Source organism: Trachypithecus francoisi, unplaced genomic scaffold, assembly GCF_009764315.1.
Source record: "Trachypithecus francoisi isolate TF-2019V2 unplaced genomic scaffold, Tfra_2.0 Lachesis_group2, whole genome shotgun sequence".
Classification (NCBI taxonomy): Eukaryota; Metazoa; Chordata; class Mammalia; order Primates; family Cercopithecidae; genus Trachypithecus; species Trachypithecus francoisi.
The window spans coordinates 93,232,161-93,253,470 of NW_022681465.1; the positions used below are offsets into that span (position 1 = coordinate 93,232,161).

General features: G+C 41.3%; 1 protein-coding gene across 2 annotated transcripts in view; it reads right to left on the reverse strand.

The window, feature by feature from the left end:
* The window catches only part of LOC117065174 (60 kDa heat shock protein, mitochondrial-like), an 80,239-nt gene that overhangs the window by 16,695 nt on the left and 42,234 nt on the right, over positions 1-21,310 (reverse strand). Inside the window, exons 2-5 of one of the 2 annotated variants that reach the window (XM_033179663.1) lie at positions 15,467-15,600; positions 14,465-14,634; positions 9,782-9,862; positions 3,820-3,888 (exon numbers count right to left, since the gene is read on the reverse strand). In XM_033179663.1, the coding sequence (XP_033035554.1) occupies positions 3,820-3,888; positions 9,782-9,832 (120 nt within the window). In that variant the 5' untranslated portion in view covers positions 9,833-9,862; positions 14,465-14,634; positions 15,467-15,600. The remainder of the gene's footprint in view (positions 1-3,819; positions 3,889-9,781; positions 9,863-14,464; positions 14,635-15,466; positions 15,601-21,310) is intronic. The other variant, XR_004429850.1, reaches the window with a different exon arrangement.

Consider the following 21,310-nt stretch of genomic DNA (forward strand, 5'->3'; position numbering starts at 1 on the left):
TCTGCTGAGGTTTCTGCTGCTTTTTGTTTAGCTATACCCTGTCCCCAGAGGAGGAGTCTACAGAGGCAGGTCCGCCTCCTTGAGCTGTGGTGGGCTCCACCCAATTCGAGCTTCCCTGCAGCTTTGTTTCCCTACTTAAGCCTCAGCAATGGTGGGCGCTCCTCCCCCAACCTTGCTGCTGCCTTGCAGTTAGATCTTAGACTGCTGTGCTAGCAATGAGGGAAGTTCCGTAGGTGTGGGAACCTCTGGGTCAGTGTGGGATATAATCTCCTGGTGTGCCGTTTGCTAAGATCCTTGGTTAAGCGCAGTATTAGGGTGGGTGTTACCTGATTTTCCAGGTGTTGTGTGTCTCAATTTCCTTTGACTAGGAAAAGGAATTCCCTTCCCCCTTGCGCTTCCCAGGTGAAGCGATGCCTTGCCCTGCTTCAGTTCTTGCTGGTTGGGCTGCACCCGCGGACCAGCGCCAACTGTCTGATGGGCCCCAGTGAGATGAACCTGGTACCTCAGTTGAAAATGCAGAAATCACCTGTCTTCTGTGTTGCTCACGCTGGGAGCTGGAGGCTGGTGCTGTTCCTATTTGGCCATCTTGGGTGTGCCTCCCCCCCAAAATATATATTTTTGGGATAATTTCCTCTCTGGCTATATCTTACACAGTATCAGGTAGGACTCTTGGTTACAAACAACAGACCTCAAATCTGGTTAGCTTAAGCAAAAAGGGAATTTACTGGAAGGCTATCTATCCAGTAGCCTATGGAATTGTCAGAAGGCTGGAGAACCAAGCTCAGAAAAGCATCAGGAATGAGGGTCAGGGGGCAAAAGTACAGTGCAGGTCCACACCCCGTACAGTCCCTGAGACCTGCTGCAGGTCCCTCCTCACTGCCTCCTACTCTCCTCTCAGCTCTTCCAGCTTTCCAAGGAGAAATCTCTCTCCTCCTGGAGCCTTTCTCTCACGTCCTGGAATCTTGAGTTCAGGGTGGAGCACTGGTGGCTGGGTGAAGGTCAGTAGCCTGCTGTTCTGTTTCTAGGGAGTGACAGGAGGTGTCCTTCCTGACTCTCCAGATGGGAAGTGGCTTCTGCCAGAGAGGGGTGTAAACGCCTCTCTGCAGTGCTAGTAGGGACCAAGTATTCTCAGCGCCTCCAGCAGCCTAGGGGACTCAGCCTCCAGGACTGGAAAAAGGATGGTGACATTCACATAAATGATTGTTTTTTGATAGGTAAGGAAACTGGGGCTTAAAAAGGATATGTGACTTACAGCAGACTACATTGCCAGCAAACCTGGGCTGTGAGGACTGGAGTCCAGGTCTTCTGAAACACCCGAGGGTTAGCTGGACAAGTATTACTTCCCTCCTCTGGGCTGGTGGCCTATAAGGGGTGCCTGGAGCAATCCTCTTGCTGGGACAAAAGCCCTTTCAACAAAGGGGCCTTTGTAACAAGCCTTTCTTTGTTTGGCCACCAGGCTGTTCCCTGGAGTAATTAAAGCCTGTAGTCCTTAGATATAAGGCTTGCTAACACTGCTTGACAGGAAAACAACAATGTGAGTTTGGGTGCTGATGCTAGATTGGAAATGCATGTCCTCCTGCTCCCAGACACCTAGGGATGAACCACATGGCTAGATGGCCCTGCCCCTCCTCCCTGGCCACTCTGCATAGAGAAGGACAGCACCCACTGGTCCTACAGGATGGGGACTAGTGGCACTCTCCTGGGCAGTGCCAGGCAAGTAGGCTGGCATGCAGCTTTACTGCTGTGGCCGCGTCTCTGGGACCTGCTGGTGGACATCTGGCTTACTGCTGCTCAGAGGAGAAAAGTCACAGCCTTCCACGGGTCCTTGGATATCGGGTGCTGCCCACCTGCATCTTGTCCACAGTGTCCCCCCTGGGGTGGGGAGGTGCTGCTTTCCTTTGTCTAGGGAGATGTTCTCCCCTGCACTCCCTTGGGGTCTCAGGATACAGCATTAAAATTGGCTTATGTGTTTAGTCATCTTCTGTGAGACTGTCCCTTTATGCTAAAGACCCCTCAACTAGAGGAGAAAAGACAAGCTTGACTCTACCACAACTAGGAAGTTAACCGTTTATGAGAGTTGTACTGCGGGGGACCATGAAGGACACTGGAAATAAACTCTGTCTCTGCTCTCAGAGAACTTCAGATGTCTCTCAGTGTGGCCACTACTTGGAGGGGAAAAGAGAGAAACTTCTCTCTTTAAAGACAGTGCCCTGGGTCAGGGCCTTCACAGGCTGAGAGCTCTGTGGGGGCCTTCACTCACCCTGTTCCCTGCAGACACCCAAGGTGCAGCTCACCTGCCAGCGAACAAAGACATTCCAGGTATAGGTTAAAGTAGAATTTTGGCATTGGCAGAGTTACCATTCATAAATTCAACAACTTGTGTGTGCCCTCAAGGGCCTGTGGCAGGAGACGAGGTTTAATTGTGCTGAAGCACACATTTCCCTCACATGAGGTGGGTGAGTCACTTCACTACTGAGAACTGGGTACCAGGGTTTCAGCAGTTTTGGGCTCTTGGTTCCTCATCACCAAAGGCAATTTGTGGGGATCTTTATGTTTCAGCAGTATGTGAGAATCTGGGGAGTCATGAGCAGCTCAGGCTGGGTCTCTTGTTATGCGGGAAGTATCTGGTGGGGATGGTGCTGGGGTCTGGGAATCCCCCCTCGCCACGCCACTTCCCCTCAAGCCCACAATCCTCTGGAGCCCTCAGGCTTAGGATCAGGCTCTTTCAGGCTCACCCCACCTGTCAACCAGGGGCGGGTGCACCCGCCCTCAAGATGCACACAGTTGCATTGCCTGCAGAGAATTTAAAACCAATAATAGAATCGACTATGAGTCAGTTTGCTTTTTATTATCCCCACGCCAGTAATTCTAAACAATGTCAGTGATAAAATATTCCTTCCACAAATCTTTTGTTTGTCCACTTCCTAAACAATTGCTGTGGTGACTATTGAATTTTAGTTCTATACATTCATATACATCTGTGTGCGTGTGTATACATATATTCCCATATATATATGCACATACATATATATGCTTCAAATTAGCACAGTTAATTACTTATCCTTTTACTAATATTATATTCTATGTGAAAGTAACTTAGGAGAACTTCCATTAAGACAGAATAGTTCAAGATGGTTCGAACCGGCTTCAGGCACAGTGTGTGTCTCCAGCCCCTGTGGTAGCAAGTATGCCTGCATTTAAATAATCCATAAAGGATGATAGCACTGTAATTGCAAAGCCAAAATACAAAACCTGAGTTAATTTAATTCTGTCATTCTGCGCAACCACTTGGAATTTTAATTTGTGTTTGAAGTTTAGTAAATGCAAATTTTAGTTCATACACGAGATATTTGACTGGACTTGAATAATATCCTGAAAATTAAAATTTATTCTGTTTAAATTATTGTTTTAAAGCTAATGAATGAATCATGAGAGTAATAATAATTAATAATTATTACATGATTATCTCTGAAAGTAATTTTGTCCCATAGAGGAGGGTACTAAAAAATGATCAATTTGGGGAGTCAGATATGTTATCTTGGCCACTGTCCATGGTGATGCAGATGACAGAAATTGTTCCAGTTTATTGAAACAGGAGAGCATTAATAATCAGGTATTAATTGGCCTATGAACATTTTGGAAGTGCTGAACAAGCAGACTCTAGTTGGAGCTTTCAGAAACAATTCCAGTTCCCAGGATGATGCTCTGATATTATTGAGGGAACATCCGTCCCCCACTGTCTGTGGCAGAGCCCACCATTCTGCCATGATCTGAGCCAGCAAAGTAAAGACTTCGTGCTGTGCCTCCCATCCCACTGACCTCGCTCTCAGTTAAGGTCTCATGCAAGTGGCTCTTATTGGCGGAACCCAATCCCACGAGGGACTCTACCTGCAATGGAGGAAGGGAAAGTTAGTTTTTCATTTTCTGGTGTCTACAGTATAGACTGGCTCCCTGAGAAAGTTAGGAATGGAGGCTGAGTCAACTGGCCCACAGCATCCTTCACATCTACCCAACTGAGTTTCTACGCTTGACCTTTTGGTCTCTAGATGGGGAAGAATCTCCCCTGTCTGGCAGCCAGGTTCTGCCTCATGCTGCCTTCTGGAGAGAATGGCTGTCTCTGTAGTGAATAGTGAAGTGTGTCCAGCCCAGCTATTCTTTTTTTTTGACAGGGTCTCACTGTATTGCCCAGTCTGGAGTGCAGTGGTGCAATCTCAGCTCACTGCAGCCTTGACCTCCCAGGCTCAAGCAATCCTCCCACCTCAGCCTCCCAAGTAGCTGGCACCACAAGTGCATGCCATCACATCTGGCTGGGGTTTTTTTGTATTTTTTGTAGAGATCGTGTTTCATCGTATTACCTAGGCTGGTCTCAAACTTCTGAGTTCAAGCAATCTACCCGCCTTGGTCTCCTAAAGTGCTGGACATTACAAGCATGAGCTTGGACATTACAAGCACCCCGCCCAGCCTCAGCTCAGCTATTCTTATGCTGTCTCTTACCATACCCCCACCTTCCCACACCCCATGGAACTTCTCTGCCTAGGCTCTCCTACTTGGAATCTTCTGGTGGTGCATTGTGAGTAATAGTTCCAAATCTTCTCTCCCTTAGCACACAACCATCTCTTGAGTAAAGGCTGCTTCAAAATCCCCATAACTTTTCATAATGCCACCCCTAAACTCTGCCCCAACTAAAGTGCATGAATCTTTATCATTTTTCTTTAATAGCAACTTTTTTTGGGATTCTTCTCAATACATATTTGCAGACTAAATATAACTCTTGTCCTCAAAGAGTTTTCACCATCATTCTCATAACATTAAAAATATTCTAATTTGCATCTATGCATCTATACTTGGGTCCCTAAATCTCAGCCCTCCTGTCCCTTGTAGGGGCAGTGGGTGTTTGTGGTGATGTTGGGATTGAGGAGTAGGTTCCATCCACAATGACTAGGCTAGAGGGTGACCCTTCAGAGAGGGGCAGGATGCAACTTTGGCGTGGAAATGCCAGGTGAGGCCCAGGGAGGTTTGAACCCTAAGTCTGTTCTGTGGCCCAGGACGCAGGGCCCACATCAAAGACTGAAGCTCTGCTTACAAGGTAGGAGGAAAGAACATGCAATGACCTGAAACTGAAGAGGCTAGATTTCTTTCTGTCACAGCTCTTAATAGCTGCATGACTATAGACCAGTCACTTCACCTCTCTAGGGAAGAAGGTTACTTCCAATGAAGATGGTTATTTACTTCTGAGGTAGTGGGACTAGGAAAAGAGGTGGCACATAAGGAAGGAGGAAGCAGGGTTTATGACACTGGGGTATCTCCCTCCGGACTGCCTTTGGAGGAAAGCCCCTGAAATAGCACAGATTCCCCGCATGGCAGGCTATGCCTTGCTCTACCCCACCCTGCCCTCTGCCACCATCAGGGCACTCAGAAGGAAATATATCCAGAATCCTGAGCTCCAACGTGGGGCGAAACCAAGGATGGAAGTGGGCCTGGCAATATCTGGGCTAGAAGTCACATTTCCTCATTTCCTTTTGAACATGGAACCCTTTTCCTGAAAGGGTTTGTTGTCTTCAAAGCACAGTTTCCTAATGTCTGTCCTGCAGGGACACTTTCGCACGCACACACACACATGCACACACACACGTGCGTATCTATAAAATTGATTTAATTTCTTCCTGGGTTCTCATTTACCAAAATAACAAACCAACTAGGAAGTCTCTCCAAAGGAGGACATCGTCAAGATCAGACTCTTCTCTAAAGATACAGCTAATTCCAGCCGCACATTAAGATTCTAAAGTTAAGAGTGCAATGTGAAATGTAAATCGATGTGACATTGTCAAACAAAATGACCTGTGGGCTTGGGAGGTTGGTGCTTGTAGGAAGAGGCCGAAGTGTGCATCTTAATCTTGATTTCCTTTGGGAATATTTCCTTTACTGTGTTCCTGACACTGATTATGTTCTTGTGCAATCAAAACAGCTCTAGTCTCCAGGGCTGGACAGTTCCTTTTTCTTTCTTTCTTTTCTATTCTTCTTTCTTTCTCTCTCTCTCTCTCTTTTTCCCCACAGGACAAATTATTGTTGTTTTGATCAGTGACAACTGTTTGATTTTTTATTTTTTAGCTGTAAGTACGTACATGTGCACAAAATCCCATCCTATTAGGAAGAAAAGGAATGGATTTAAAGTCCTGCATGTCGTATAAATTATTTAATGCACAGGGGCCTTAGAAAACCAAAGTTCAGTGTTCAGGGGTTGACCTCAAAATGGCATGAACAATCCAATAAGCAAGCACCAGGTTTCTTCATTTATATCTATAATCACAGGATATGATGAAGCCTTTAGCTTTAGGAAAATTTCAGTTGGGATTTGTATTTAACAGCAAGCTTATTTTTGGCTTGGCTTTAAATGGATAGTAGGGACTGTGTAAGCCAGGTAGTAAGAGAAGCTCTGAATTACAGTAAAAGGTATATCTCTCCCAGCTCTTCTTCCCTGTCTATAACATCATTTGGAAACTTCTCTTCTGCACAGTGTCACAGCCATTTTTTGGGTCTTGAACCACAGCCTAGTATTCAGAGTATCCATCCGTCTCCATATGTGGACCTGACTCCGACACTCCCTAAGCTCTCTTTCAATTTCTTTAGCTATGTACTTCAGTGAACTGCAAACAAACAGATCATTTTCCTGATGGTGATAAGGTGGTAATAGACTTTACTTCATTGCCTGGTGCCCTTCAGATATGCTTCCTACAAAACTCCTCAGCAGAACAAATACAGTTACTGAATTTGGTTACTGGTACACAATGAAATAACAGTGAAATAACATAGTTACGTGGTTATAATATAGTTAAATCATGCAGCAAGTTGCACACAATAGAAAATGCAGTTAGGCAGAGAGAATGAAATTAAGGGTTAGAGGTAAAAGAGAGGATGTATCTTTAGATGTGATTTGAAATGAAAAGCAGACACCCCAGAAAGGACAAAGATGTCACCAGAGGATGCCTGAAGAAGCCGCTTCTCTTGTCAACTAAAGCAAGACTGGGTAAGGACACTGGGAAGGGCATGTTCAATTGGCTGTATAGCTGATCTCACATAGCCCTCCTTTCCCCTCCACTGTGATCATACTGATTTAGTCCTTATTACCTCTTTCCTGGCCTTTACAATTGCTAAATAGCTGATCTTCCAGTTCTCTTCTGATCTATCCCACAAAGCACTGCCAAATCAATTGTCTTTTAACACCAGTCTGATTATATCATTCTTCTCTCCCAAATCCTTCAAGGCTTCTCATTACTTACTGAAGTAGAGTAAGTAGCACTTTCTTAGCTTGGTATTCAAGGCTCTTTCTTCTAGCTGTACTTCTCAGAGTGAACCAACACATCAGCATCACCCGGGAACTTGTTTAAAGTTGCAGAATCCCAGGCCCCATCTCAGACCCATTGAATAAGAATCTGCATTTTATCAAGATCCTCAGGTGATTCACATGCACAGAAAGCTTGAGAAGTGCTCTAGCCAAACTAAAATACGTAATATTTTCTTTCCTATTTCTGGTTTTTCCCTATGCTACTATATCCACTTTTACTTCGTCTTTGCCTATCCACACATGGGGCCCTTTTATGATCATCTCATAGGTTATCTCCTCCACAGAACCTTTCCCCATTATCCCATGGACCAGGCAGACTAATCTTCAGAATGCCTACTCTGCCCTTTATAAATTGAACTTCCCCCTGATGAAAGGGTAGTTTTATTATATCCCTTCACTTGGTCCTTTAGGCTATAGGGAGTTATATAGCCTTTAGGCTATATAATGTTGATTATATGGATAATCAACATTAGAGCAGTTCAGCTAGTGGCCACCCAGTAACCCAGAATGTGGTCACATGAAATGTGAGTAGTGACAATAAAATTCTCTCTCCATTTTAGAATTTAAATAAAGCAGCGATTACTAACGTTAAACACCAGGAGATAGAATCAAGGTCATGAGAGGTCATGTGCAAACTACAGTTATGAGGAAACAGAAACTTTGAGTAGCCAAGTTGTTAAAGACAGGAGGATGGAGCAAACATGTGGACATGGTAGACATGCCATGAGAGAAAGACAGAGGAGATCGAGAGAAAAATGGGTTCCCAGATCTGTCCAAGTTCATGATGACTTTTGCCTACCAGGTCATAGGTTCTTATAGTAACATCTTCTAATCTACATTACTTGAGAAAAATTGAGTAAGTGTCCATTACTGGCAACCAAGATACCCTAGTTTAGATCCCCAGGTGGAGCTGGCTCCATCCCTAGCCTTCTATTTGAGACTGTGGTCCTCATTCTTGTTGACTGTTTCCCCAGCTTACATTATAACACCTGTGATGCTATAAATACCAGATACTAACAAATAGTAGTAAGATTGTGTCCTCTCATTTTTTGAGCACTAGCAAGGTGCAGGCTTAAAAATAATCATAGGATTGATTCAAATGGAATTATAGGGAAGCAAAGCATTAAAGTAAAGGGAGGTGACGGGACTTATCATTAATAAGGGCAACTGAACTGTGGAATGGTCAGCATTTTTTTGAAATCTCTGGTGCATTGTACCAGTCAAGCCAAAGAGCCACAATCTAGTGTGTATTTTTAATGCAAGCTGTTCGATGTTGTAGCAGCAAAATTAATAACACCCATCTCTCAGAAACCTGATCTCAGCTGATGCTATTTTATCAGGAAAATAATTTCTTAGACCCTTAGTTAGTTGGATGTACCAAACACAAGTTTCCAGCTGGTCAACAATCTTCCTTCTTAACCTTTAATCTGCTCCAGGCTGTTCCTACAGATTACCGGACAAATGATGTTCTGAGAATTATGGGTCTCTGCAGGTTGAAGGAGGCAGCTTCATTGTTACTATTTGGAGGGTTGCCTCCCACTGAAGGTCAATGTGGGCCTCTGCTTGTGTGGTCATGGTGGTATATGCAGGGGAGCCATGTGCACTAAAGGAAATGGTTTTGTGTATGCATGCTTTTCTTTTAGTGTGGGTTGTCAAGCTGAATCTTGAAAGTGTCATTATACTTGTTCAGAAGGGAGGCAGAGAGAGGGCCCTAATTTTACAAGTACGTGGGGATTTCTTTCCCCTCTCTTAATTCTGTCTTGAAGAACACCACCCTCCAAATCCGGAGGTTTCATCTGCTTTTAAGCTGGAAGCTTCTTCTTTAATGGCTTTGTGACTCACAGGGCTCGAGTGATGGTTGCTTTTTCTGTGTATAGAACTATAATCCTTCTCAATTATCAAAGACATAAATTACTATTATTTCCTTACCAGATCGAACATCTTGCTTAAATATGTGAAAGAAAAATTGTTGGTTGTCTGGTGAATTTTTCTCTTGGAAAAACTGCCTATTCTTAATCTACAAGTTCAATGAAAGTTCAAAAGTTTATCAGTGCAAACTCTATATTCTAATAATTCATCAACCAGCTTCTGCATCCACATCAGTAGACTCCAGGTTGAGACGTTTTTGTCTTTTCTCCCATGTAAAAGTAATCAAACAGCACATTTCCTGGGAATATCACAAATACCTATTGATCATAATCAGAGCACAGATGGTATGAGAGAGCTTGGCTGACACACAGGCCCTCATGTCAATCACAGGAACAAATTGATTTTGACTGCCCGGTCACGATTCTTCTACCCCAGCAGAATTCCATTCAGTGCTGTGTTTGGAGAATTTTGAGCAGACAGCATTTCTGAAGGGGTGTCATAGTCCAAAGTTAATGTAGAGGTAAACTTGATTACTGCCAAAATGGTGATTTTAATGTACTTCATACTTACCTTTACCACAAGAAGGTCAATATCTTTCTCCTGTGTTGAAAGAGCTCTCATCAATTTATAATTTATCCTGATTTATATCTGCTAATTAGGGGAAAGGAAAATACTGATTTGCATTCTTTCATGACAGTATGCGGTGCCATTACTACTTTTCTCCAACTGGATTTATTTTCTTACTCAGTTTTTAAAACTTAATTATTCTGTTTTTTAAAGATGCCAAATCGATGTTTATTTCTAAATTTACAAATTATTCTCTTTAAAATTTCAAAACAAATGAAACTTTTACCAAATTTGTAGTTCACTTGCACTCCATGGATCTAGATCTCTCATTTAATTTTCTTCCCGTTCCTACACTTCTTATGCTCAGCAATACTTATTTTATATTATATCTTTTTTAAAAAAACCCTGATTATTTTCTGTCCATAAGTACCCCCTTTGCAGCCTCTTTACCTGGTGCATATTATTTTTTCCTTCCTTCCTTCCCTGACTCCCTACCTCCTACCCTCCTCCCTCCCTCCCTCCCTCCTTCCTTCCTTCCTTCCTTCCTTCCTTCCTTCCTTCCTTCCTTTCTTCCTCCCTCCCTCCCTCCCTCCCTATCCCACCCTTCCTAATCCTGGGGTTATCCCTGCTGCAGGGATCCCTGCCATCTCTACATAGGAGCTCTGTGCAGGCAGGTGAGCTATATGTAAATCATGTTAAGTAAAACCTAATAATTTTCATTAAAATTATTAAGGCACTTATGCTATCAGTCTTTCCCTTATGACCTGAGCATAGATATGTATACTGGAGAATAACGCAGAAAGAGAGGGCCAATACCCCCCAACACCATTGTAAAATCCTCTGTGAGAGTCAGATAAGAAGGCACCTTCTTTTATACCATCCATTACTGTCCATTACTTTACTGCTTCATACATCAAGGCTGCCAGGACAAGTTCAATAGGGAATGAGTCTGACTCTATCAGGGAAGGGGTTTGGAATTTGAATGAAGAATGGCTTGGAGACCAGCCTGTTATGTCTTTATCCCAGCCCCAGCCCCAGGCATGTTTCCCACCTGGTCATTCTTTCTTGTCATTTAGCTATCCTACACATTTTCTCTCGAATTGCTTCCTACCTATGGCCTCTCACTGATATGGAGAGGGGAGCTAGGCAATGATGCTTTCATGTTACTTGTCTTTAAACACCTAAGCCTGCTCTACAGCCATCACTGATTGAAACAAAAGTGAACGTTTCTCTCAAGGGGAACCAATCCATAGACTGGTCTAATCCAATTAAATGCCTCATCTCCAGAATTCAAGTCCAGAGATACACAACCTGTAATCAGATACTATTGGGTGCTTGGAAGCAAAGGCATATTGGTCCTGGGGGAATCAAAGGTTACCCAGGCCTGGGTCAGTCATTTTCAGCCCTGTGTACTCTGATGAGTCAGTCAATGGAGAAAGCTTGTCCATGAAGACAAGAAAGAGATCAAAGCTGGCAAAGAAATGAGAGACCTCAGGCCCATGTCAGGAACAGAAGAGTAACCCTGGCTCTGGGGTTTGCAGTATCAGACTTGTCAGAATTCCTGTGGCCCAGCTCCCCTATCTCTTGTCCTGGAATGCTCTTATGCTTGCCTGCAGTGCTTTTGAATTGGTCCTTGCTTTTCTTAAACTGGCTTGAATGAGTTTCTGTTCTTCATAACCAAATACGCTTTGTCTAGAAAGTCTCCTGTTAGAGAGATTCAGATGGAGAATTTCAGTCTCCTTCATTGCCTTAGTTCAGTGCCTGGGAACTCTAGGAGATCATGTGTTGTCTTCCATCCAGCTGAGTGCAGTTTCACAAGACAGACTATGCTGGGAGAAGAATGTATTATTCTTTAAGTGTTCAAATCTCTCAACTTCACCTTTAAAGTCCTTGGCACTCATCCTCCACCTCTCACTCTGATGATTGTCCTGCTGTGGCTCTGACCACTCACTTAAACCATCTGCTTTATTAATTGTTCCCTCTGGTAGATGAAAGTTGGCAAAACTTTTTTTTTTTGGTTATTTTTCCCATTGAGAGATGGAGTCTAATTCCCATTCCCTTGAATATAGGCTGGCTTTTAAGACCTGCTTAAACATCAGAATGTGGTAGACATGATGTTTGGGTCTTCTAAGGCTAAGTCATAGGAAACCTTGCCGCTTTTGCCTGTGTCTCTGAAAACAATCTCTTGGAACCCTAAGCTGCCTTGTAAGAAATCCTGCTACACGGCCGGGCGCGGTGGCTCAAGCCTGTAATCCTAGCACTTTGGGAGGCCGAGACGGGCGGATCACGAGGTCAGGAGATCGAGTCCACCCTGGCTAACACGGTGAAACCCCGTCTCTACTAAAAAAAAAAATACAAAAATCTAGCCGGGCGAGGTGGTGGGTGCCTGTAGTCCCAGCTACTGCGGAGGCTGAGGCAGGAGAATGGCGTGAACCCGGGAGGCGGAGCTTGCAGTGAGCTGAGATCTGGCCACCGCACTCCAGCCCGGGCGACAGAGCGAGACTCTGTCTCAAAAAAAAAAAAAAAAAAAAAAGAAATCCTGCTACCCTGAGGTTGCCATACTGTGAGAAGCCCTAGACATGGGGCAGATAATAGGGAGTAAGGAAGGTGGGGAGGAGGTGGGGCAAGAGAGAGAAAGAGAGAGAGAGAGACCACAGACTCCAAGCACCAAACTTATGAGTGAAGAAGCCATGCTGGAAATGGACCCTAGTGCCATGTAGAGCAGAGATAAGCCACCCAGCTGAGCCTTTCCTGAATGACTGCAACACAAAAATTGTGAGCAAGATATAATTTTTGTTTAATCTACTTAGTTTTGAGGTAGTTTGTCACATACCAACAAAGAACCAGAATATTTCTCATCATCTCAGAGGTATTTCAGTCTCATTCCATTTCCATATAGCATTCTGTAGCCCAAGGACACCCTCTTCCTTCTTCTCATCTCTAAATCTTTTGATGATCAGGACAAGAATCTCCCTTTCTGATAGGCTTTTCTGATTTCTCCTCTCTTCTGCAGTGTGTTTGGCCAAAGCTGCTCTTGGAACCCTTAGCTTGGGCAATTTTGTGTGCCTCTTTGATATGTTTTAGACTGTTGTGTCCCAAATCCCCAAGGGCAGAGCCTATTTCCTACTCTTTTTTTTTTAATCCCTCTACATTTTGGCAGAGCCCTGAATACAAACAATTCAATCTGTGTTAAGACTCCTAAATACTCTTGTCTTGAGGCTAAATAGCCCTAATCTCTTTAATCCAAATTTATATTGGCACTAATCAAAGGCTTGTCTGTCCAATTATACATTTTCAATTAGGCATTTAGATTAAATTAAGTAAATTGAGGTAGCTTTTACTTTTTATTCTCAGATTGCATATAGACTTTAAACATTTGGGGTGGGTGGGAAAAAAACCCAAGGAGAACAGAAAGAAATTCCCATGTAATGGGATAAACAATGGGCAGAATCAAATGACATGCTGTAGGTCTGTTTGCTTGTCAACACATGCCTGCATCATTTATGGGAGGTCAGGGTCAAACTCTACATTTATAGTTTTGTTCTAGCTCGGGTGAGTGTCTTTTAACTGCTTCACCTCTTTCTGAAACCTGTTTTGTTTGGACTTCTCCCAGCCCACCACAATGAACTTTCCCATGTTCTCAGGACGTTTTTTTTTTTCATTTTCATTTTCATTTCCATATACCCCTTGGCTTCTCTTTCATATGTAACATTCTTCTTTGCAGTGTTCAGAAAACTCATTAGCTTCCAACCTTCTCAATTAGGCAGAACAAACATGCATTACTCCAAATTGCCCCGCACTGCAGTAGAGACAGAGTTCAAGCAGAATGTTGGCCCACCACCCAAGGATTTGACCACTGAAGTTTACTTCCCTTCAGTCAAATTTAGATCAGATCTTCCTGTAGTTTTCTATGTAGGTAATGAAGCTCTTATCTTCAGTTCTCAAAGGATCACTGTTTCCTTTTCTGTATATATTTGTTTGTTTTACTCATGGTGAGTACTTACCTATTATTGTATGTGTATCATTCATTTGTGGAATCATCTGCTGTCAGATTTTCCCATTTTTCTTAACCTAACAATCACAAAATCAGCCACATATCTGATAGCAGAAGAACTGCATTGAGACGCAGAGATCTTTTTAAATGGTGCAAAAGAGAAGGGACACATTTAAAATGCTCTCCTTCTTAAATGATTCTGTTTAAAAAACTGTGAAGTTATTGCACTCCTCCCTAGAAATTACAACTGTACAAATTCTAACTTTTCCCAGTGCTCAGGCACACGAGAGACAGGGAACATTCACCACATTCTATTCGTGTTCATAGGTCGTGACTAAGATAAATAGATTTTAGAGAAACATTGATGTGGGTGTGCTCCAAGTGGGAGGAATTTCATGTTCCAGTCTCCCTGCTGAACACCTAGAATATTAGAGGCTTTGTGAAGTTTGTGCTTGACTCCTTTTAAAGGAGGATATGACTAAGGTCATAGTGTGATAAATCTCTGACATGACTGTGTGGAGGAATATGGATCTGAGCAGAGAGAAGCAAAACAAGCTGAAGTGAACTCTCGAATGCATGAGGACATTCTTACAAGTAAGAGGCAATTGAGGGGATGAATAGCAGCTTTTACAAAGGAGGTGGCTAAGAATTCACATTTCAAGCAGGAATGCCCTGAGCCTTCTCTTTCTCACCTGTTGTCAGTTACACCACCACACAGGGACATACACAGAGAGCTGATTTATTCTTAATATCCAATCTGTTGCAAACTGTTCACTCCTCTTCATCAGAATGCTCACTTATGACATAGTCTTCAGTTCCTTAGCAACAAACTGTCATGTCACCCTGGTGAAATTCTGGTCAGCTGAGAGGAAAAGGAAATGCTGAATGGTGATGGAGAAAATCTTTATTTTAATCACAAATGTGTATGTATAAGAGCTGAAAAGACAATACGAAAAGGCAGGTCAAGGAAGCTACATTTGAACAAGTGTTTTTGATTAAGGTTTATGTGGGCACAGAAGTCCCCTTTAAGTTCTTTTTATTGAATAATTTCCCTTTGATCCTTGAGTAACTAAAAGAAAACCCAGCACTTGACATTAACCTGGGACTCAGAGCCCCGTGGTGAGATACCTTTGCCTGCCTACTCCAGCACAAAACAGCCCTGCCCAGCACCGTGGGAGCACATTCATCTTTATTTCCCAACCGGGCTTTTCCTCTTCCCCCCTCTCCTGGGTGAGAATGGAGGACAGTCAGCTAAAGCAGTCATTGTATGTATACTTTTTCTTTACTTGCAATCAACTTCAAAAGAGGCTGGTCAGGAGACACCAATGACAATGTAAGAAGATGAAGATTGTCCCAGGAAGTATGGCCCCAGAAAAAGAGCAGCGATGAGCAGACATGGGAGGTGTTGAGAATTCTATCTTTTCTCCCTGTCTTAATTGTTAGGAACGACATAAAAATCATTTCTTTATTTTTGGCTTTGTGGATAAAACCAAATCATTGAAATGAGAACATAATTAAAAGGGAAAAACGCATAATTCTTTTTTAAAAAAGATAGATGAAAGGACAGAAAGAAAAGAAAAAAGAGACAGAACCCAAGCAAACAAACATTATTTAAACAACTTGGAGCATGCTTTTTTTAAAAACACAAAAAGCAAAAAACAAAAAACAAACAAAACCATATCAGTGCCAGTTACCTGAATTCCCAGTTTCTGTATTTAAATGTCTGATCAGCCATTCAGTTCCAATACAGACATGATGTTTGAAGGCCACTTTGTAATGGTTTTACCCTGGTTCAGATTATTTGCGATCCAGGGGGAAAATGTGCATTCTGTGCAAAAAGCAAATAGAAAACATATCTGAGCACAAATCAAAAGAATGATTACCACACTCATGCTCTGTACCCATTACGGGGTCCCCAAGGCTCTCATTCTGTTTGTCTTGGCACTTTTTCTTCAGCTGCTTTGGTTGGACTGGGTGGGAAAAACAACAACCCACAAAACCCTAGGCAGAGAATGAGGCTGGTGGAAATGGGTAACATGAAAAGATGTGACATCCTTCAAGGGCTTGGCGCTTCAGACTTCACTGTGGGGGAAGCTGCTTGGGGAGACCTCCTCAGGCGCCCACGGAGGTCGTTGCTGAGTTTGTGTCAGGAAGTGCCTGACCATTAGTGGGAGGGGCAACCCTGCTCTCATTTCAATCTCTAGCAAGCTCTCACTCAGTGGGTAATGAAAAATGGCATTTGCACAAAGTGGAGAGAAAAAGCATTGTTTCTATAGCATATTATACTTTCCACTGCTCAGGGGACAACATTTCATAACCTATAAAAAGAATTATCTTCATAACTTACTGTGCATGGCAAAAAAGTTGCAATGTGGCTTTAAAAGAGCTGTCTCCAACTGCAAAACACACTCTATCTCTCCCACTCCCCACTGACAGAATAGCCTGTGTTTATAAGCAAATCCACTCAACCCCTTAATGATGACCTAGAATAAACATCTGACATACACTAGCTTTCAAGCGCTTCTGTGTTTAGGCATGAATTGTTCATTTCTATGCCTTTTGTATCCAGCCTGAAGGAAAGACAAATGATACAAGGGATGATTTACATTATCAGTGGAGGCAGAGGTTATGTCTGTGTTTATCTGATCCTCTTTTATTGTGTAACTAACAGTGAGATATCCAGCCTTCTGCACAATGACCATTCAATTTGAGCCACCCACCCTATGTCCATGTTTACTTCAATTTTAAAATATATTAAAAAGACAAGCCCTTGTATAGTAACACAAGGTTTATTTCGTTCAGGCAGGCATGTAGGAAAGGTATGGATTTCTCATTTAGTGTTAGGCTTCCTCCACACTTACCTTTCCATAAAGCCTGCAAGAGTATTGCCACTGGGGCTTTCCTCTCTAACTGCACTAGGAGAATTGGTACTCCACTTTACAAGGATGATGTGGATTCCCAGCTCTTGTTGATCCTGTACTCTTAGTAGAGCACGGGAAACTTGGAACAAATTTACCTAGCATCAGAAAAGACCACAGGAAGTATGCATGAGCCTGAAGAACAGGTAAGTTTGCTTTTCCTTGAAGAAAAATCCAGTCATCTCAAAAACTGTCAGTCTGGCTTGGAAGATAATTTCATGAAACCAACCATAGGCCTTCAGGGCAACCTATACCACAATTGAACATAGTGTTCCAAGATGGTATTCACTAAATATCCCCTTTGGGGCAAACTACCCATTCTTATGTAGTAGGACTTGATTTCTAAAGGGAAAAATTGCTTTTAAGCTCTCTAGGATCTGTCTAGTCATGGGGTGCCAATTTTTGTTGTTTTATTTTTTATTTTTTATATTTTTTTCTTTTTCTTTTTTTATTATACTTTAAGTTCTAGGACACATGTGCACAATGTGCAGGTTTGTTACATATGTATACTTGTGCCATGTTGGTGTGCTGCACCCATCAACTCGTCAGCACCCATCAACTTGTCATTTACATCAGGTATAACTCCCAATGCAATCCCTCCCCCCTCCCCCCTCCCCATAATAGGCCCCGGTGTGTGATGTTCCCCTTCCTGAGTCCAAGTGATCTCTTTGTTCAATTCCCACCTATGAGTGAGAACATGCGGTGTTTGGTTTTCTGTTCTTGCAATAGTTTGCTGAGAATGATGGTTTCCAGCTGCATCCATGTCCCTACAAAGGACACAAACTCATCCATTTTTATGGCTGCATAGTATTCCATGGTGTATATGTGCCACATTTTCTTAATCCAGTCTGTCACTGATGGACATTTGGGTTGATTCCAAGTCTTTGCTATTGTGAATAGTGCTACAATACTTTGAAGTCACCTTAATCTCATTGCAGGAGATCTCTATGGAACTCATGGAAATGGAGTGGTGGTGGAAGATAAGCTCATGGAGATAGAATGATAGTGATGGTGGAAGATAAGATGGTTCCATATATCAGGTCCTATGCCCTTCTTTGAATTGGCTCAAAGAATATGGGATCAGTTTGGGGTCAGATGAAAGAAACACACTCCACCTAGTTGCTCTGAGGAAACTATAGAACCTGGACAGAGTGTATAAGGAACACAAAAGTTAAATAGTAGAAAGCAAATTGGGGAAAAAGGCCAGAATTTGGAGTATCACTGAACTTATGGTGAATTTATTATTTGTCCTCTCTGAGGTCTCCCATTCTGAATACAATGTGGCCTGAGAGCCAGAAGTGGGCACCAGGGAGCAGAGAGAACTCCAGGAGAAGCTGGTTAAAGGAGTGAGAGATTCTAACTCTCAGAAAGAGTGCAAAAATCCATTATTACTTTTGTATTTTCTCAGTTCCCTCATACCCCAGCCCCCAAGCAATCTCTTAATGGCAGCAATAGGAACAAAGGAAGCAATGAAGAGCAGAATCAATGAAATTGAAAACAGAAAAATAGTAGAGGAGAAACAAAGAACCCAAAAGTTGGTTATTTGCAAAGATCATTACAATTGATGAAACTGATGTGCCTTTAATAAGATGAAGTGGGGCGAGGGAGAGAGGAGGATGAGGAGGAGGAGACAAAGGGGCAGGGGAGAGAGAGAGAAAGAGAGAGAGAAAGACTAGTATTATTGATATCAAGAATGAAAGAGAAGATACTGCTATAGATCCTACATATCACAATAAAAAAACAAGCATCAGGGAATACTACAAACAACTCAATAAAAAAACAAGCATCAGGGAATACTACAAATAACTCTATGCACATAAATTCAACAACTGAGAAGAACTATACCAATTCCTTGAAAAGCCCAAACTACCAGAACTCTCAAGATAAAATAGATAACCTAAATAGTTCTATAACTATTAACAAATGGAATTTCTAGTTAAAATTCTTCTGAAAAAAATCTACAGGGTACAGATGATTTCACTGATTAATTCTCCTAAAATTTAAAGAAGAAATGAGATCAACGCTACACAATCTCTTCTAGAAAATGAAAGAGAACACTCATAACTCATATTATGAAGCCAGCATCAACCTGATATCAAACACATATGTTTTGTCTCATTGATTTTTGCTCTTATTTTTTATTGTTTTTTTCCTTCTGCTTGCTTTGGATTTTTCTCTTTCTAGTTTCTTCAGATGAAAGCTTACATTGTTGACTTAAATCCTTTCTTTTTTCCCTAGCATTATCAAATGTTTTAAATAAGCATTTAATGTAGAATTTTTCCTCTAATCACTGCTTTACCTGCATCTGCTTCTTATAAAGATTCATACAAAAAACATAATAAACACAAAGATGATAAAACACAAAGATAACAAAAAAAACCTACAGAGAAGTATTCCTGATTAACATAAACACAAAAAACTCTTCAACATATTAGCAAGTCAAATCAAGCTATACATAAAAAGAATTATCATACCATGACCAAGTGTAATCCACTATATTAACAGTTTAAGAACCCAAATCACACATTCATTTGATTTGCTGCAGAAGAATCACGTGATAAAATTCAACATCTATTCATGATAAAAACTCTTAGAAAATTGGAAATCGAAGGGGAATTCTTCAAACAAATAATAACATGTATAAAAAACTAATAGCTGACATGATGCTTAATGATAAAAGATTATGTACTTTGCTTCTAAAATAGGGAGCAAAACAATAATTTCCATACTCACTACTCCTACTCAACATTGTGCTGGGAGTTCAAGCAAGCACAATGTTGACAAGAAAAGACAAGAAAGACAACAGATAAAAAAGACAAATAAAAAAAGTGACTCATAATATTGCAAAGGAGGAAATAATACTGCCCCTATTCACCACGTCTCATATATGTCTATGAAGGCAATTCCAAGGAATCTACAAAAAAGTCTCCTAGAACAAAGAGGTGAGTTTAATAAGATTGCAGGATACCAAGTAAGTACAGAAAAATTAATAATATTTTCATGTAATAGCAATGTATAATTAGAAAACAAATTTAAAAATTTATAGTAGCTTTGAAAAGTGAGATATTTAGCTATAAATATAACAAAACACCCACAGGATCTGTGTGAAAAACTACAAAATGATAATTAAAGGAATCAACAAAGACCTAAATAAAGGAAGAGGCATACCCCATTAGTGGATTGAAAAACTCAAAGTTGTAAAGAGGTCAGTTAGCCTCAGACTGATCTGTAGATTTAATACAATTCCAGTCAAAATACCCTACCTGGCATTTTTGTAGGTAGAGACAAGCTGATTCTAAAATTTATATGGAGACTGTCCATTCTCCATTGTGCATTTTTGGCACCCTTGTTGAAGATCAGATGACTGTATATATATATGGATCTATTTCTGAACCCTCACTTCTGTTCCATTGATCTGTATGCCAGTTTTTATGCCAGTACTATACTGTTTTAATTGTTGTAGCTTTGCAATATATTTTTCAATCAGGAAGTGTGATGTCTCCAGCTTTGTGCTTCTTTCTCAAGACTGATTTGGCTATTTGGAGTCTTTTGTGGCTTCATGTGAATTTTAAAATTGTTTTTTCTATTTTTTTAAAAAATGCCATTTGGGGTTTTGATATGGATTACATTGACTCTACAGGCCACTTTTGGTAATACGGACATTTTAACAGTGTTAAGTCTTCTGATCCATGAATACGTAATATCTTTCAATTTATTTATGTGTTTTTTCTTTCTTTAAACATCTATAAAACTATAAAACATCAATGCTTTATAGTTTTCAGTATACAACTCTTTCATCGTTGCCTATTCCTAAGTATTTTATTTCTTGTTGTTATTGTAAATGGAATTGTTTCTTAATTTCCTTTTTGGATAGTTCATTATTAGCCTATAGAAATGCAACTTTATTGAATTCATTTATTAGTTCTAATAGTTTTCTGTGGAGTCTTTATGGCTTTCTACACATAAGATAATGCCATCTGTAAAGAGGTAATTTTATTTCTTCCTGTCTGATTTGGATGACTTTTATTTCTTTTCTGGCCTGGTTAGGACTTCCAGTACTATATTGCATAGAAGTACTTTCAGTACTATGTTGAGAGTGAGCATCCTTGCCTTGCTGATCTTACAGGAAAAGCTTTTGTGATTTTACCATACCATTGAGTATGACATCACTGTGAGCTTTTAATATACAGCCTTTATTATGATGAGGTAAATTCCTTCTATACCTAGTTTGTTGAGGATTTCTTTTTTTTCATGAAAAGGTTTTTAATTTTGTTAAATGCATTTTCTACATCTATTGGGATGATCATGTAATTTTCTAGAACTAGAAATACCATTTGATCCAGCCATCCCATTACTGGTATATACCCAAAGGATTATAAATCATGCTTCTATAAAGACACATGCACATGTATGTTTATTGCAGCACTATTCACAATAGCAAAGACTTGGAATCAACCCAAATGTCCATCAGTGACAGACTGGATTAAGAAAATGTGGCACATATACACCATGGATTACTATGCAGCCATAAAAATGGATGAGTTTGTATCCTTTGTAGGGACATGGATGAAGCTGGAAACCATCATTCTCAGCAAACTATCGCAAGAACAGAAAACCAAA